This window comes from Oncorhynchus keta, unplaced genomic scaffold, assembly GCF_023373465.1.
Source record: "Oncorhynchus keta strain PuntledgeMale-10-30-2019 unplaced genomic scaffold, Oket_V2 Un_scaffold_3664_pilon_pilon, whole genome shotgun sequence".
In the NCBI taxonomy this organism is placed as follows: Eukaryota; Metazoa; Chordata; class Actinopteri; order Salmoniformes; family Salmonidae; genus Oncorhynchus; species Oncorhynchus keta.
In genome coordinates this window covers 162501-179601 of record NW_026290923.1, presented here as the reverse complement: position 1 = coordinate 179601, position 17101 = coordinate 162501, and the positions used below count along the sequence as shown (strand labels likewise).

Genomic DNA, 17101 nt, shown 5'->3' with positions numbered 1-17101 from the left:
TAGTTGTCATTACAGCCTGAGTATTAATGCCAACAGTCTCTACAGTCCCATTAGTTGTCATTACAGCCTGAGTATTAATGCCAACAGTCTCTACAGTCCCATTAGTCGTCATTACAGCCTGAGTATTAATGCCAACAGTCTCTACAGTCCCATTAGTTGTCATTACAGCCTGAGTATTAATGCCAACAGTCTCTACAGTCCCATTAGTTGTCATTACAGCCTGAGGATTAATGCCAACAGTCCCATTAGTTTTCATTACAGCCTGAGTATTAATGCCAACAGTCTCTACAGTCCCATTAGTCGTCATTACAGCCTGAGTATTAATGCCAACAGTCTCTACAGTCCCATTAGTTGTCATTACAGCCTGAGTATTAATGCCAACAGTCTCTACAGTCCCATTAGTTTTCATTACAGCCTGAGTATTAATGCCAACAGTCTCTACAGTCCCATTAGTCGTCATTACAGCCTGAGTATTAATGCCAACAGTCTCTACAGTCCCATTAGTTGTCATTACAGCCTGAGTATTAATGCCAACAGTCTCTACAGTCCCATTAGTTGTCATTACAGCCTGAGGATTAATGCCAACAGTCTCTACAGTCCCATTAGTTTTCATTACAGCCTGAGTATTAATGCCAACAGTCTCTACAGTCCCATTAGTCGTCATTACAGCCTGAGTATTAATGCCAACAGTCTCTACAGTCCCATTAGTTGTCATTACAGCCTGAGTATTAATGCCAACAGTCTCTACAGTCCCATTAGTTGTCATTACAGCCTGAGTATTAATGCCAACAGTCTCTACAGTCCCATTAGTTGTCATTACAGCCTGAGGATTAATGCCAACAGTCTCTACAGTCCCATTAGTTTTCATTACAGCCTGAGTATTAATGCCAACCGTCTCTACAGTCCCATTAGTCATCATTACAGCCTGAGTATTAATGCCAACAGTCTCTACAGTCCCATTAGTTGTCATTACAGCCTGAGGATTAATGCCAACAGTCTCTACAGTCCCATTAGTTGTCATTACAGCCTGAGGATTAATGCCAACAGTCTCTACAGTCCCATTAGTTGTCATTACAGCCTGAGTATTAATGCCAACAGTCTCTACAGTCCCATTAGTTGTCATTACAGCCTGAGGATTAATGCCAACAGTCTCTACAGTCCCATTAGTTGTCATTACAGCCTGAGTATTAATGCCAACAGTCTCTACAGTCCCATTAGTCGTCATTACAGCCTGAGTATTAATGCCAACAGTCTCTACAGTCCCATTAGTTGTCATTACAGCCTGAGGATTAATGCCAACAGTCTCTACAGTCCCATTAGTTGTCATTACAGCCTGAGGATTAATGCCAACAGTCTCTACAGTCCCATTAGTTGTCATTACAGCCTGAGTATTAATGCCAACAGTCTCTACAGTCCCATTAGTTGTCATTACAGCCTGAGTATTAATGCCAACAGTCTCTACAGTCCCATTAGTTGTCATTACAGCCTGAGTATTAATGCCAACAGTCTCTACAGTCCCATTAGTTGTCATTACAGCCTGAGGATTAATGCCAACAGTCTCTACAGTTCCATTAGCTTTCATTACAGCCTGAGTATTAATGCCAACAGTCTCTACAGTCCCATTAGCTTTCATTACAGCCTGAGTATTAATGCCAACAGTCTCTACAGTCCCATTAGTTGTCATTACAGCCTGAGTATTAATGCCAACAGTCTCTACAGTCCCATTAGTTGTCATTACAGCCTGAGGATTAATGCCAACAGTCTCTACAGTCCCATTAGTTGTCATTACAGCCTGAGTATTAATGCCAACAGTCTCTACAGTCCCATTAGTTGTCATTACAGCCTGAGTATTAATGCCAACAGTCTCTACAGTCCCATTAGCTTTCATTACAGCCTGAGTATTAATGCCAACAGTCTCTACAGTCCCATTAGCTTTCATTACAGCCAGAGTATTAATGCCAACAGTCTCTACAGTCCCATTAGTTGTCATTACAGCCTGAGTATTAATGCCAACAGTCTCTACAGTCCCATTAGTCGTCATTGTGGAACGGTGTTAGTCAACGCTGTGTTGTTTTGGTCCAGAGGCTCACAGTCGTTTGGATTGTAAACTAAGGCGTTGACAGCTTCACTCGCTGTGTTGGTGACATCAAAGGCAGACTGAGGTGTCGTTTAACTGTTGTTAGCACATCGGTAGATTTTTACTCGTTTTGAGAACATAAATGCTTCAAAATTCACAAACAGTGAATTTCTCATTAGAACAAAACGTATAAGATCTCCTAAGACTGTGTTTACCACAGACCTTATTTTCGGGCCTTTACCCAGAAACCCCCCCCCAAAATCCCCATGAATTCCTCATAGCCGTTGCCCGACAAGCCGTGGCAGAGTCCCTCCAAAACAGAGGCCATTACTGTTTCTCTCTATTGAAACCCGAGACACTGTAGGGTTTTGGAGCCTCTTCCCACCTCCTCTCTCTTGTTCCAGGTGTTGGGATATATCGCCAAAGGATCCTTTGGTCCCATTCTGAAGGTGAAGGACAAGGCCAAGCAGAAAACCTACGCTGTCAAGGTAACCCTCCAATAGCACTTTACACTCGCATGCATATCATATACACTGCAGGACCGAAAGTATGTGGACACCTGTTCATCAAACATCTCATTCCAAAATCATGGGCATTAATGTGGAGTTGGTCCCTCCCTTTTGCTGCTATAACAGCCTCCACTCTTCTGGGAAGGCTTTCCACTAGCTGTTGGAACATTGCTGCTATAACAGCCTCCACTCTTCTGGGAAGGCTTTCCACTAGATGTAGGAACATTGCTGCTATAACAGCCTCCACTCTTCTGGGAAGGCTTTCCACTAGATGTTGGAACATTGCTGCTATAACAGCCTCCACTCTTCTGGGAAGGCTTTCCACTAGATGTAGGAACATTGCTGCTATAACAGCCTCTACTCTTCTGGGAAGGCTTTCCACTAGATGTTGGGACATTGCTGCTATAACAGCCTCTACTCTTCTGGGAAGGCTTTCCACTAGATGTTGGAATATTGCTGCTATAACAGCCTCCACTCTTCTGGGAAGGCTTTCCACTAGCTGTTGGAACATTGCTGCTATAACAGCCTCCACTCTTCTGGGAAGGCTTTCCACTAGATGTAGGAACATTGCTGCTATAACAGCCTCCACTCTTCTGGGAAGGCTTTCCACTAGATGTTGGAACATTGCTGCTATAACAGCCTCCACTCTTCTGGGAAGGCTTTCCACTAGATGTAGGAACATTGCTGCTATAACAGCCTCTACTCTTCTGGGAAGGCTTTCCACTAGATGTTGGGACATTGCTGCTATAACAGCCTCTACTCTTCTGGGAAGGCTTTCCACTAGATGTTGGAATATTGCTGCTATAACAGCCTCCACTCTTCTGGGAAGGCTTTCCACTAGATGTTGGTACATTGCTGCTATAACAGCCTCCACTCTTCTGGGAAGGCTTTCCACTAGATGTTGGAACATTGCTGCTATAACAGACTCTCCACTCTTCTGGGAAGGCTTTCCACTAGATGTTGGAACATTGCTGCTATAACAGCCTCCACTCTTCTGGGAAGGCTTTCCACTAGATGTTGGAACATTGCTGCTATAACAGCCTCCACTCTTCTGGGAAGGCTTTCCACTAGATGTTGGAACATTGCTGCTATAACAGCCTCCACTCTTCTGGGAAGGCTTTCCACTAGATGTTGGAACATTGCTGCTATAACAGCCTCCACTCTTCTGGGAAGGCTTTCCACTAGATGTTGGAACATTGCTGCTATAACAGCCTCCACTCTTCTGGGAAGGCTTTCCACTAGATGTTGGAACATTGCTGCTATAACAGCCTCCACTCTTCTGGGAAGGCTTTCCACTAGATGTTGGAACATTGCTGCTATAACAGCCTCCACTCTTCTGGGAAGGCTTTCCACTAGATGTTGGAACATTGCTGCTATAACAGCCTCCACTCTTCTGGGAAGGCTTTCCACTAGATGTTGGAACATTGCTGCTATAACAGCCTCCACTCTTCTGGGAAGGCTTTCCACTAGATGTTGGGACATTGCTGCTATAACAGCCTCCACTCTTCTGGGAAGGCTTTCCACTAGATGTTGGAACATTGCTGCTATAACAGCCTCCACTCTTCTGGGAAGGCTTTCCACTAGATGTTGGGACATTGCTGCTATAACAGCCTCCACTCTTCTGGGAAGGCTTTCCACTAGATGTTGGAACATTGCTGCTATAACAGCCTCCACTCTTCTGGGAAGGCTTTCCACTAGATGTTGGGACATTGCTGCTATAACAGCCTCCACTCTTCTGGGAAGGCTTTCCACTAGATGTTGGGACATTGCTGCTATAACAGCCTCCACTCTTCTGGGAAGGCTTTCCACTAGATGTTGGGACATTGCTGCTATAACAGCCTCCACTCTTCTGGGAAGGCTTTCCACTAGATGTAGGAACATTGCTGCTATAACAGCCTCCACTCTTCTGGGAAGGCTTTCCACTAGATGTTGGAACATTGCTGCTATAACAGCCTCCACTCTTCTGGGAAGGCTTTCCACTAGATGTTGGGACATTGCTGCTATAACATCCTCCACTCTTCTGGGAAGGCTTTCCACTAGATGTTGGAACATTGCTGCTATAACAGCCTCCACTCTTCTGGGAAGGCTTTCTACTAGATGTTGGAACATTGCTGCTATAACAGCCTCCACTCTTCTGGGAAGGCTTTCCACTAGATGTTGGGACATTGCTGCTATAACAGCCTCCAGTCTTCTGGGAAGGCTTTCCACTAGATGTTGGAACATTGCTGCTATAACAGCCTCCAGTCTTCTGGGAAGGCTTTCCACTAGATGTTGGAACATTGCTGCTATAACAGCCTCCACTCTTCTGGTTAAGGCTTTCCACTAGATGTTGGAACATTGCTGCTATAACAGCCTCCACTCTTCTGGTTAAGGCTTTCCACTAGATGTTGGAACATTGCTGCTATAACAGCCTCCACTCTTCTGGTTAAGGCTTTCCACTAGATGTTGGAACATTGCTGCTATAACAGCCTCCACTCTTCTGGTTAAGGCTTTCCACTAGATGTTGGAACATTGCTGCTATAACAGCCTCCACTCTTCTGGGAAGGCTTTCCACTAGATGTTGGAACATTGCTGTCGGGACTTGCGTCCATTCATCCAGAAGAGCATTAGTGAGGTCAGGCACTGATGTTGGGTGATTAGGCCTGGCTCGCAGTCGGCGTTCAAATTCATCCCAAAGGTGTTTGATGGGGTTGAGGTCAGGGCTCTGTGCAGGCCAGTCAAGTTCTTCCACACCGATCTCGACAAATAAGTTCTATAATTTTTAATTTGACCTTTATTTAACTAGGCAAGTCAGTTAAGAACAAATTCTTATTTTCAATGACGGCCTAGGAACAGTGGGTTAACTGCCTGTTCAGGGGCAGAACGACAGATTTGTACCTTGTCAGCTCGGGGGTTTGTCATGCTGAAACAGGAAAGGGCCTTCCCCAAACTGTTGCCACAAAGTTGGAAGCACAAAATAGTCTAAAATAGTAATTGTATGCTGTCGTGTTAAGATTTCCCTTCACTGGAACTAAGAGGCCTGAACCATGAAAAACAGCCCCAGACCATTATTCCTTCTCCACCAAACTTTACAGTGGGCACTATGAATTGGGGCAGGTAGCGTTCTCCTGGCATCTGCCAAACCCCGATTAGTCCATCAGACTAAGGTGGCATCCTATGCTGGTGCCTCGTTGAAAGTCACTGAGCTCTTCAATAAGGCCATTCTACTGCCAATGTTTGTCTACGGAGACTGCATGGATGTGTGCTCGATTTTATACACCTGTGAGCAACAGGTGTGGCTGAAATAGCAGAATCCACTAATTTTAAGGGGTGTCCACATACTTTTGTATATATATAAATTAGCTGAATGGCAGATAACTGGACTGTCTATGAGAAGAATTGCTGTGTACTACATGTTAATGTCATCCCATGCTCACATCATCTGTGTGTGTGTGTGTGTGTGTGTGTGTGTGTGTGTGTGTGTGTGTGTGTGTGTGTGTGTGTGTGTGTGTGTGTGTGTGTGTGTGTGTGTGTGTGTGTGTGTGTGTGTGTGTGTGTGTGTGTGTGTGTGTGTCTGTGTTCTCAGGTAATCCCTAAGTCAGAGATCCTGAGGCTGGGCGTTCTGGAACAGTCTAAAGAAGAAGTTATAGTACAGGTGAGAGAGAGAGAGAGAGAGGACGTGCTCTATAGGTGGGTCAGAGAGAGAGAGAGAGAGAGAGGTCGTGCTCTATAGGTGGGTCAGAGAGAGAGAGAGAGAGAGGGCGTGCTCTATAGGTGGGTCAGAGAGAGAGAGAGAGAGGTTGTGCTGTATAGGTGGGTCAGAGAGAGAGAGAGAGAGAGAGAGAGGTTGTGCTCTATAGGTGGGTCAGAGAGAGAGAGAGAGAGAGAGAGAGAGAGAGGTTGTGCTGTCCAGGTGGGTCAGAGAGAGAGGTCGTGCTCTACAGGTGGGTCAGAGAGAGAGAGGTCGTGCTCTACAGGTGGGTCAGAGAGAGAGAGGTCGTGCTGTACAGGTGGGTCAGAGAGAGAGAGGTCGTGCTCTACAGTTGGGTCAGAGAGAGAGAGGTCGTGCTCTACAGGTGGGTCAGAGAGAGAGAGGTCGTGCTGTACAGGTGGGTCAGAGAGAGAGAGGTCGCGCTCTACAGGTGGGTCAGAGAGAGAGAGAGAGAGAGAGAGGTCATGCTCTACAGGTGGGTCAGAGAGAGAGAGAGAGGTCGCGCTCTACAGGTGGGTCAGAGAGAGAGAGAGAGAGGTCGTGCTGTACAGGTGGGTCAGAGAGAGAGAGGTCGCGCTCTACAGGTGGGTCAGAGAGAGAGAGAGAGAGAGAGAGAGGTCATGCTCTACAGGTGGGTCAGAGAGAGAGAGAGAGAGAGAGGTCATGCTCTACAGGTGGGTCAGAGAGAGAGAGAGAGGACGTGCTCTACAGGTGGGTCAGAGAGAGAGAGAGAGGTCATGCTCTACAGGTGGGTCAGAGAGAGAGAGAGAGAGAGATCATGCTCTACAGGTGGGTCAGAGAGAGAGGATGTGCTGTACAGGTGGGTCAGAGAGAGAGAGAGAGAGAGAGAGAGGTCATGCTCTACAGGTGGGTTAGAGAGAGAGAGAGAGAGAGAGAGAGAGATGTGCTGTACAGGTGGGTCAGAGAGAGAGAGAGAAAGAGGTCATGCTCTACAGGTGGGTTAGAGAGAGAGAGGATGTGCTGTACAGGTGGGTCAGAGAGAGAGAGAGAGAGAGGTCATGCTCTACAGGTGGGTCAGAGAGAGAGAGGTCGTGCTCTATAGGTGGGTCAGAGAGAGAGAGAGAGAGAGAGGTTGTGCTGTACAGGTGGGTCAGAGAGAGAGAGGATGTGCTGTACAGGTGGGTCAGAGAGAGAGAGAGAGAGAGAGGTCATGCTCTACAGGTGGGTTAGAGAGAGAGAGAGAGAGAGAGAGGTCATGCTCTACAGGTGGGTTAGAGAGAGAGAGAGAGAGAGAGAGGTCATGCTCTACAGGTGGGTGAGAGAGAGAGAGAGAGAGAGAGAGGTCATGCTCTACAGGTGGGTCAGAGAGAGAGAGAGAGGATGTGCTGTACAGGTGGGTCAGAGAGAGAGAGAGAGTCATGCTCTACAGGTGGGTTAGAGAGAGAGAGAGAGAGAGGTCATGCTCTACAGGTGGGTCAGAGAGAGAGAGGATGTGCTGTACAGGTGGGTCAGAGAGAGAGAGAGAGAGAGGCCATGCTCTACAGGTGGGTTAGAGAGAGAGAGAGAGAGAGGTCATGCTCTACAGGTGGGTCAGAGAGAGAGAGGTCATGCTCTACAGGTGGGTTAGAGAGAGAGAGAGAGAGGATGTGCTGTACAGGTGGGTCAGAGAGAGAGAGAGAGAGAGAGGTCATGCTCTACAGGTGGGTCAGAGAGAGAGAGAGAGAGGGGTCATGCTCTACAGGTGGGTCAGACGGATGCTGTATATGTGTTGTAGAGTGCTGTCTGTACACACCGTATACTGGTTTAGACAGGGTCGTGGGTCGTGACTAGCTATACACACTGTTATAGTGGTTTAGACAGGGTCGTGGGTCGTGACTAGCTATACACACTGTTATAGTGGTTTAGACAGGGTCGTGGGTCGTGACTAGCTATACACACTGTTATAGTGGTTTAGACAGGGTCGTGGGTCGTGACTAGCTATACACACTGTTATAGTGGTTTAGACAGCGTCCTGTCTAGCTATACACACTGTTATAGTGGTTTAGACAGGGTCGTGTCTTGCTATACACACTGTTATAGTGGTTTAGACAGGGTCGTGTCTAGCTATACACACTGTTATAGTGGTTTAGACAGGGTCGTGACTAGCTATACACACTGTTATAGTGGTTTAGACAGGGTCGTGTCTAGCTATACACACTGTTATAGTGGTTTAGACAGGGTCGTGGGTCGTGAATAGCTATACACACTGTTATAGTGGTTTAGACTGGGTCGTGGGTCGTGAATAGCTATACACACTGTTATAGTGGTTTAGACAGGGTCGTGGGTCGTGACTAGCTATACACACTGTTATAGTGGTTTAGACAGGGTCGTGTCTAGCTATACACACTGTTATAGTGGTTTAGACTGGGTCGTGGTTCGTGAATAGCTATACACACTGTTATAGTGGTTTAGACAGGGTCGTGGGTCGTGACTAGCTATACACACTGTTATAGTGGTTTAGACAGGGTCGTGTCTAGCTATACACACTGTTATAGTGGTTTAGACTGGGTCGCGGGTCGTGCATAGCTATACACACTGTTATAGTGGTTTAGACAGGGTTGTTACTAGCTATACACGCTGTTATAGTGGTTTAGACAGGGTCGTGGGTCGTGACTAGCTATACACACTGTTATAGTGGTTTAGACAGGGTCGTGTCTAGCTATACACACTGTTATAGTGGTTTAGACAGGGTCGTGGGTCGTGCTAGCTATACACGCTGTTATAGTGGTTTAAACAGGGTCGTGGGTCGTGACTAGCTATACACACTGTTATAGTGGTTTAGACAGGGTCGTGACTAGCTATACACACTGTTATAGTGGTTTAGACAGGGTCGTGGGTCGTGAATAGCTATACACACTGTTATAGTGGTTTAGACAGGGTCGTGGGTCGTGCTAGCTATACACGCTGTTATAGTGGTTTAGACAGGGTCGTGACTAGCTATACACACTGTAATGGGTCGTGACTAGCTATACACACTGTTATAGTGGTTTAGACAGGGTCGTGGGTCGTGCTAGCTATACACACTGTTATAGTGGTTTAGACAGGGTCGTGGGTCGTGTCTAGCTATACACACTGTTATAGTGGTTTAGACAGGGTCGTGGGTCGTGCTAGCTATACACGCTGTTATAGTGGTTTAGACAGGGTCGTGACTAGCTATACACACTGTTATGGGTCGTGACTAGCTATACACACTGTTATAGTGGTTTAGACAGGGTCGTGACTAGCTATACACTCTGTTATAGTGGTTTAGACAGGGTCGTGGGTCGTGACTAGCTATACACACTGTTATAGTGGTTTAGACTGGGTCGCGGGTCGTGAATAGCTATACACACTGTTATAGTGGTTTAGACAGGGTCGTGTCTAGCTATACACACTGTTATAGTGGTTTAGACAGGGTCGTGGGTCGTGAATAGCTATACACACTGTTATAGTGGTTTAAACAGGGTCGTGGGTCGTGACTAGCTATACACACTGTTATAGTGGTTTAGACAGGGTCGTGGGTCGTGACTAGCTATACACACTGTTATAGTGGTTTAGACAGGGTCGTGGGTTGTGACTAGCTATACACACTGTTATAGTGGTTTAGACAGGGTCGTGGGTCGTGACTAGCTATACACACTGTTATAGTGGTTTAGACAGGGTCGTGTCTAGCTATACACACTGTTATAGTGGTTTAGACAGGGTCGTGTCTAGCTATACACACTGTTATAGTGGTTTAGACAGGGTCGTGTCTAGCTATACACACTGTTATAGTGGTTTAGACAGGGTCGTGGGTCGTGAATAGCTATACACACTGTTATAGTGGTTTAGACAGGGTCGTGTCTAGCTATACACACTGTTATAGTGGTTTAGACAGGGTCGTGGGTCGTGCTAGCTATACACGCTGTTATAGTGGTTTAGACAGGGTCGTGGGTCGTGACTAGCTATACACACTGTTATAGTGGTTTAGACAGGGTCGTGTCTAGCTATACACACTGTTATAGTGGTTTAGACAGGGTCGTGTCTAGCTATACACACTGTTATAGTGGTTTAGACAGGGTCGTGGGTCGTGCTAGCTATACACGCTGTTATAGTGGTTTAGACAGGGTCGTGGGTCGTGACTAGCTATACACACTGTTATAGTGGTTTAGACAGGGTCGTGACTAGCTATACACACTGTTATGGGTTGTGACTAGCTATACACACTGTTATAGTGGTTTAGACAGGGTCGTGTCTAGCTATACACACTGTTATAGTGGTTTAGACAGGGTCGTGTCTAGCTATACACACTGTTATAGTGGTTTAGACAGGGTCGTGGGTCGTGCTAGCTATACACGCTGTTATAGTGGTTTAGACAGGGTCGTGGGTCGTGAATAGCTATACACACTGTTATAGTGGTTTAGACTGGGTCGTGGGTCGTGACTAGCTATACACACTGTTATAGTGGTTTAGACAGGGTTGTTACTAGCTATACACGCTGTTATAGTGGTTTAGACAGGGTCGTGGGTCGTGACTAGCTATACACACTGTTATAGTGGTTTAGACAGGGTCGTGGGTCGTGAATAGCTATACACACTGTTATAGTGGTTTAGACAGGGTCGTGGGTCGTGAATAGCTATACACACTGTTATAGTGGTTTAGACAGGGTCGTGTCTAGCTATACACACTGTTATAGTGGTTTAGACAGGGTCGTGGGTCGTACACACTGTTATAGTGGTTTAGACAGGGTCGTGTCTAGCTATACACACTGTTATAGTGGTTTAGACAGGGTCGTGGGTCGTGCTAGCTATACACGCTGTTATAGTGGTTTAGACAGGGTCGTGACTAGCTATACACACTGTTATAGTGGTTTAGACAGGGTCGTGACTAGCTATACACACTGTTATGGGTCGTGACTAGCTATACACATCCTTATAGTGGTTTAGACAGGGTCGTGACTAGCTATACACACTGTTATAGTGGTTTAGACAGGGTTGTTACTAGCTATACACTCTGTTATAGTGGTTTAGACAGGGTCGTGTCTCGCTATACACTCTGTTATAGTGGTTTAGACAGGGTCGCTATACACACTGTTATAGTGGTTTAGACAGGGCCGTGTCTCGCTATACACTCTGTTATAGTGGTTTACAGGGTCTGTTATAGTGGTTTAGACAGGGCCGTGACTAGCTATACACTCTGTTATAGTGGTTTAGACAGGGTCGCTATACACACTGTTATAGTGGTTTAGACAGGGTCGTGTCTCGCTATACACTCTGTTATAGTGGTTTAGACAGGGTCGCTATACACACTGTTATAGTGGTTTAGACAGGGCCGTGTCTCGCTATACACTCTGTTATAGTGGTTTAGACAGGGTCGCTATACACACTGTTATAGTGGTTTAGACAGGGTCGTGTCTCGCTATACACTCTGTTATAGTGGTTTAGACAGGGTCGCTATACACACTGTTATACTGCTGATACTCGCTGTTTATTATCTATACATAGTCACTTTACCCCTACCTGCATGTACAAAGTACCTCGACCTGTCAAGGCTCAAGTAGCAGTACGTGATTACGAGCGTTATCAGGTGTTTTCGGGTTTTCGTCATTGATTATTTGGACGAGTCAGGATTGGTGAAAGGAGGTGCTCAAACTGGGGCGGTGATTTCAACCCTGTGTGTGGATGATAAACGCTTTCTACTAGATTCCACAGCCACAAAGTCAGAATTGGCTGCGTTGTAACGTTCGTCGTCCTCGTCTGAGGGGGAGTAGGAGAGATCGGACCAACATGCAGCGTGGTACGGGTCCATTTATTCAACACAACACTAAACTAAATAACAACGGAGAAACGAAACAGTTCTGAAAGGTGACAGAAAACATTCACCCACAAATACAGGTGGGAAAAATGGCTGCCTAAGTATGGTTCCCAATCAGAGACAACGATAGACAGCTGTCCCTGATTGGGAACCAGACCCAGCCGAACACATAAACACAACCTAGTAACACAAAGACAAAATAAAGGAACTAAGGTCAGAACGTGACAAGCATCTTAAAAATTCCGGATATTTTTTTGCTTTTTGTTCATGATAAACACAGTAGAGGTGTTGTTCATGATAAACACAGTAGAGGTGTTGTTCATGATAAACACAGTAGAGGTGTTGTTCATAATAAACACAGTAGAGGTGTTGTTCATAATAAACACAGTAGAGGTGTTGTTCATAATAAACACAGTAGAGGTGTTGTTCATAATAAACACAGTAGAGGTGTTGTTCATAATAAACACAGTAGAGGTGTTGTTCATAATAAACACAGTAGAGGTGTTGTTCATAATAAACACAGTAGAGGTGTTGTTCATAATAAACACAGTAGAGGTGTTGTTCATAATAAACACAGTAGAGGTGTTGTTCATAATAAACACAGTAGAGGTGTTGTTCATAATAAACACAGTAGAGGTGTTGTTCATGATAAACACAGTAGAATAATAAACACAGTAGAGGTGTTGTTCATAATAAACACAGTAGAGGTGTTGTTCATAATAAACACAGTAGAGGTGTTGTTCATAATAAACACAGTAGAGGTGTTGTTCATAATAAACACAGTAGAGGTGTTGTTCATAATAAACACAGTAGAAGTGTTGTTCATAATAAACACAGTAGAGGTGTTGTTCATAATAAACACAGTAGAAGTGTTGTTCATGATAAACACAGTAGAGGTGTTGTTCATAATAAACACAGTAGAGGTGTTGTTCATGATAAACACAGTAGAGGTGTTGTTCATCATAAACACAGTAGAGGTGTTGTTCATGATAAACACAGTAGAGGTGTTGTTCATGATAAACACAGTAGAGGTGTTGTTCATAATAAACACAGTAGAGGTATTGTTCATGATAAACACAGTAGAGGTGTTGTTCATAATAAACACAGTAGAGGTGTTGTTCATAATAAACACAGTAGAGGTGTTGTTCATAATCAACAGTAGAGGTGTTGTTCATGATAAACACAGTAGAGGTGTTGTTCATAATAAACACAGTAGAGGTGTTGTTCATGATAAACACAGTAGAGGTGTTGTTCATAATAAACACAGTAAAGGTGTTGTTCATGATAAACACAGTAGAAGTGTTGTTCATGATAAACACAGTAGAGGTGTTGTTCATGATAAACACAGTAGAGGTGTTGTTCATAATAAACACAGTAGAGGTGTTGTTCATAATAAACACAGTAGAGGTGTTGTTCATAATAAACACAGTAGAGGTGTTGTTCATAATAAACACAGTAGAGGTGTTGTTCATAATAAACACAGTAGAGGTGTTGTTCATAATAAACACAGTAGAGGTGTTGTTCATAATAAACACAGTAGAGGTGTTGTTCATGATAAACACAGTAGAGGTGTTGTTCATGATAAACACAGTAGAGGTGTTGTTCATAATAAACACAGTAGAGGTATTGTTCATGATAAACACAGTAGAGGTGTTGTTCATAATAAACACAGTAGAGGTGTTGTTCATAATAAACACAGTAGAGGTGTTGTTCATAATAAACACAGTAGAGGTGTTGTTCATGATAAATGGGTGAAATTAGCAGAAGGAGCACTTTTGACCAAGACTTTCCTTTTGAGAGGGAAACTTTGCTTCCTTCCTTCGCACAACGGTAATCATTTAATTAATCAACATTTCCCCCCAGAAGTAAAACAGGAAATGACAAACTTTCGCGAGAATTTTACTTCACCGAGATTACTCTTAGGCTGACCTGTGACCTTTGTCCTCAGCGTCAGGTGCGTCACCCGTTCGTCCACGACCTTCAGGACTGCTGGCAGACACAGAGACACCTCTACATTAGTGAGTCACACAGGAAGCATCCAGACCTGAACCCCTATAGAACCCTAATGCCCCCAACCCTAAAACCAACCTCACCGTGTCCTTACTTAGACACAGATACACAGATACACCTTTACATTAGTCACATAGAAACTCCCTAGACCCTACAACCCACTGCCCCTCTGCCCTTAACCTCATTATCCCACTGCCCCCTGCCGTTATCCTCATTATCCCACTGCCCCACTGCCCTTAACCTCATTATCCCACTGCCCCTCTGCCCTTAACCTCATTATCCCACTGCCCCCTGCCGTTATCCTCATTATCCCACTGCCCCCTGCCGTTATCCTCATTATCTCACTGCCCCACTGCCCTTAACCTCATTATCCCACTGCCCCACTGCCATTAACCTCATTATCCCACTGCCCCCTGCCGTTATCCTCATTATCCCACTGCCCCCTGCCGTTATCCTCATTATCCCACTGCCCCACTGCCCTTAACCTCATTATCCCACTGCCCCTCTGCCCTTAACCTCATTATCCCACTGCCCCACTGCCCTTAACCTCATTATCCCACTGCCCCCTGCCGTTATCCTCATTATCCCACTGCCCCACTGCCCTTAACCTCATTATCCCACTGCCCCTCTGCCCTTAACCTCATTATCCCACTGCCCCACTGCCGTTATCCTCATTATCCCACTGCCCCCTGCCGTTATCCTCATTATCCCACTGCCCCACTGCCCTTAACCTCATTATCCCACTGCCCCTCTGCCCTTAACCTCATTATCCCACTGCCCCACTGCCCTTAACCTCATTATCCCACTGCCCCCTGCCGTTATCCTCATTATCCCACTGCCCCACTGCCCTTAACCTCATTATCCCACTGCCCCTCTGCCCTTAACCTCATTATCCCACTGCCCCACTGCCCTTAACCTCATTATCCCACTGCCCCCTGCCGTTATCCTCATTATCCCACTGCCCCACTGCCCTTAACCTCATTATCCCACTGCCCCACTGCCCTTAACCTCATTATCCCACTGCCCCACTGCCCTTAACCTCATTATCCCACTGCCCCCTGCCGTTATCCTCATTATCTCACTGCCCCACTGCCCTTAACCTCATTATCTCACTGCCCCACTGCCCTTAACCTCATTATCCCACTGCCCCACTGCCGTTAGCCTCATTATCTCACTGCCCCACTGCCCTTAACCTCATTATCCCACTGCCCCACTGCCCTTAACCTCAGTATCCCACTGCCCCCTGCCGTTATCCTCATTATCCCACTGCCCCACTGCCGTTAACCTCATTATCCCACTGCCCCACTGCCCTTAACCTCATTATCCCACTGCCCCACTGCCCTTAACCTCATTATCCCACTGCCCCCTGCCGTTAACCTCATTATCCCATTGCCCCACTGCCCTTAACCTCATTATCCCACTGCCCCACTGCCCTTAACCTCATTATCCCACTGCCCCCTGCCGTTAATCTCATTATCCCACTGCCCTTAACCTCATTATCCCACTGCCCCACTGCCCTTAACCTCATTATCCCACTGCCCCAGTGCCCTTAACCTCATTATCCCACTGCCGTTAACCTCATTATCCCACTGCCCCACTGCCCTTAACCTCATTATCCCACTGCCCCAGTGCCCTTAACCTCATTATCCCACTGCCCTTAACCTCATTATCCGACTGGCCCACTGTCACTACCCAGACACAGAGACATCTCACATAGGAACCTAAACTCACCCCTCACTCCCCACCAATAACAGACCACACCTGGGAGCTCTAATCCCTCACCCGGAGTCCGTCCCAACATTTAACCCTTCACCTTAAAAACCGTTGCTTGGACACGTTGATGCTCCTGTCTGGTTCCTCTCTCGTTCCCAACCTGTTCCTCTCTAGTTCCCAACCTGTTCCTTTCTAGGTCACATCCTGTTCCTCTCTAGTTCCCAACCTGTTCCTCTCTAGTTCCCAACCTGTTCCTCTCTAGTTCCCAACCTGTTCCTTTCTAGGTCACATCCTGTTCCTCTCTAGTTCCCAACCTGTTCCTCTCTAGTTCCCAACCTGTTCCTTTCTAGGTCACATCCTGTTCCTCTCTAGTTCCCAACCTGTTCCTCTCTAGTTCCCAACCTGTTCCTCTCTAGTTCCCAACCTGTTCCTTTCTAGGTCACATCCTGTTCCTCTCTAGTTCCCAACCTGTTCCTCTCTAGGTCACATCCTGTTCCTCTCTAGGTCACATCTTGTTCCTCTCTAGTTCCCAACCTGTTCCTCTCTAGGTCACATCCTGTTCCTCTCTAGGTCACATCTTGTTCCTCTCTCGTTCCCAACCTGTTCCTCTCTAGGTCACATCCTGTTCCTCTCTAGTTCCCAACCATGTCCCAAATGGAACTCTATTCCCTATGAAGTGGACTACTATAGACCAGAGCCCTATAAAGTGCACTACTATAGACCAGAGCCCTATGGAGTGCACTACTATAGACCAGAGCCCTATAAAGTGCACTACTATAGACCAGAGCCCTATAAAGTGCACTACTATAGACCAGAGCCCTATAAAGTGCACTACTATAGACCAGAGCCCTATAAAGTGCACTATAGACCAGAGCCCTATGGAGTGCACTACTGTAGACCAGAGCCCTATGGAGTGCACTACTATAGACCAGAGCCCTATGGAGTGCACTACTATAGACCAGAGCCCTATGGAGTGCACTACTATAGACCAGAGCCCTATAAAGTGCACTACTATAGACCAGAGCCCTATAAAGTGCACTACTATAGACCAGAGCCCTATAAAGTGCACTACTATAGACCAGAGCCCTATAAAGTGCACTATAGACCAGAGCCCTATGGAGTGCACTACTGTAGACCAGAGCCCTATGGAGTGCACTACTATAGACCAGAGCCCTATGGAGTGCACTACTATAGACCAGAGCCCTATGGAGTGCACTACTATAGACCAGAGCCCTATGGAGTGCACTACTATAGACCAGAGCCCTATGGAGTGCACTACTATAGACCAGAGCCCTATGGAGTGCACTACTATAGACCAGAGCCCTATGG

At 46.1% G+C, this 17101-nt stretch overlaps 1 protein-coding gene across 2 annotated transcripts in view; it reads left to right on the top strand.

Moving 5' to 3' along the window:
- LOC118377889 (ribosomal protein S6 kinase-related protein-like) overlaps positions 1–17101 on the top strand; it is a 79022-nt gene that overhangs the window by 26688 nt on the left and 35233 nt on the right. For both annotated transcript variants that reach the window (XM_052516103.1, XM_052516104.1), the window contains exons 3-5: positions 2482–2565; positions 6152–6220; positions 13998–14067. In XM_052516103.1, the coding sequence (XP_052372063.1) occupies positions 2482–2565; positions 6152–6220; positions 13998–14067 (223 nt within the window). The remainder of the gene's footprint in view (positions 1–2481; positions 2566–6151; positions 6221–13997; positions 14068–17101) is intronic.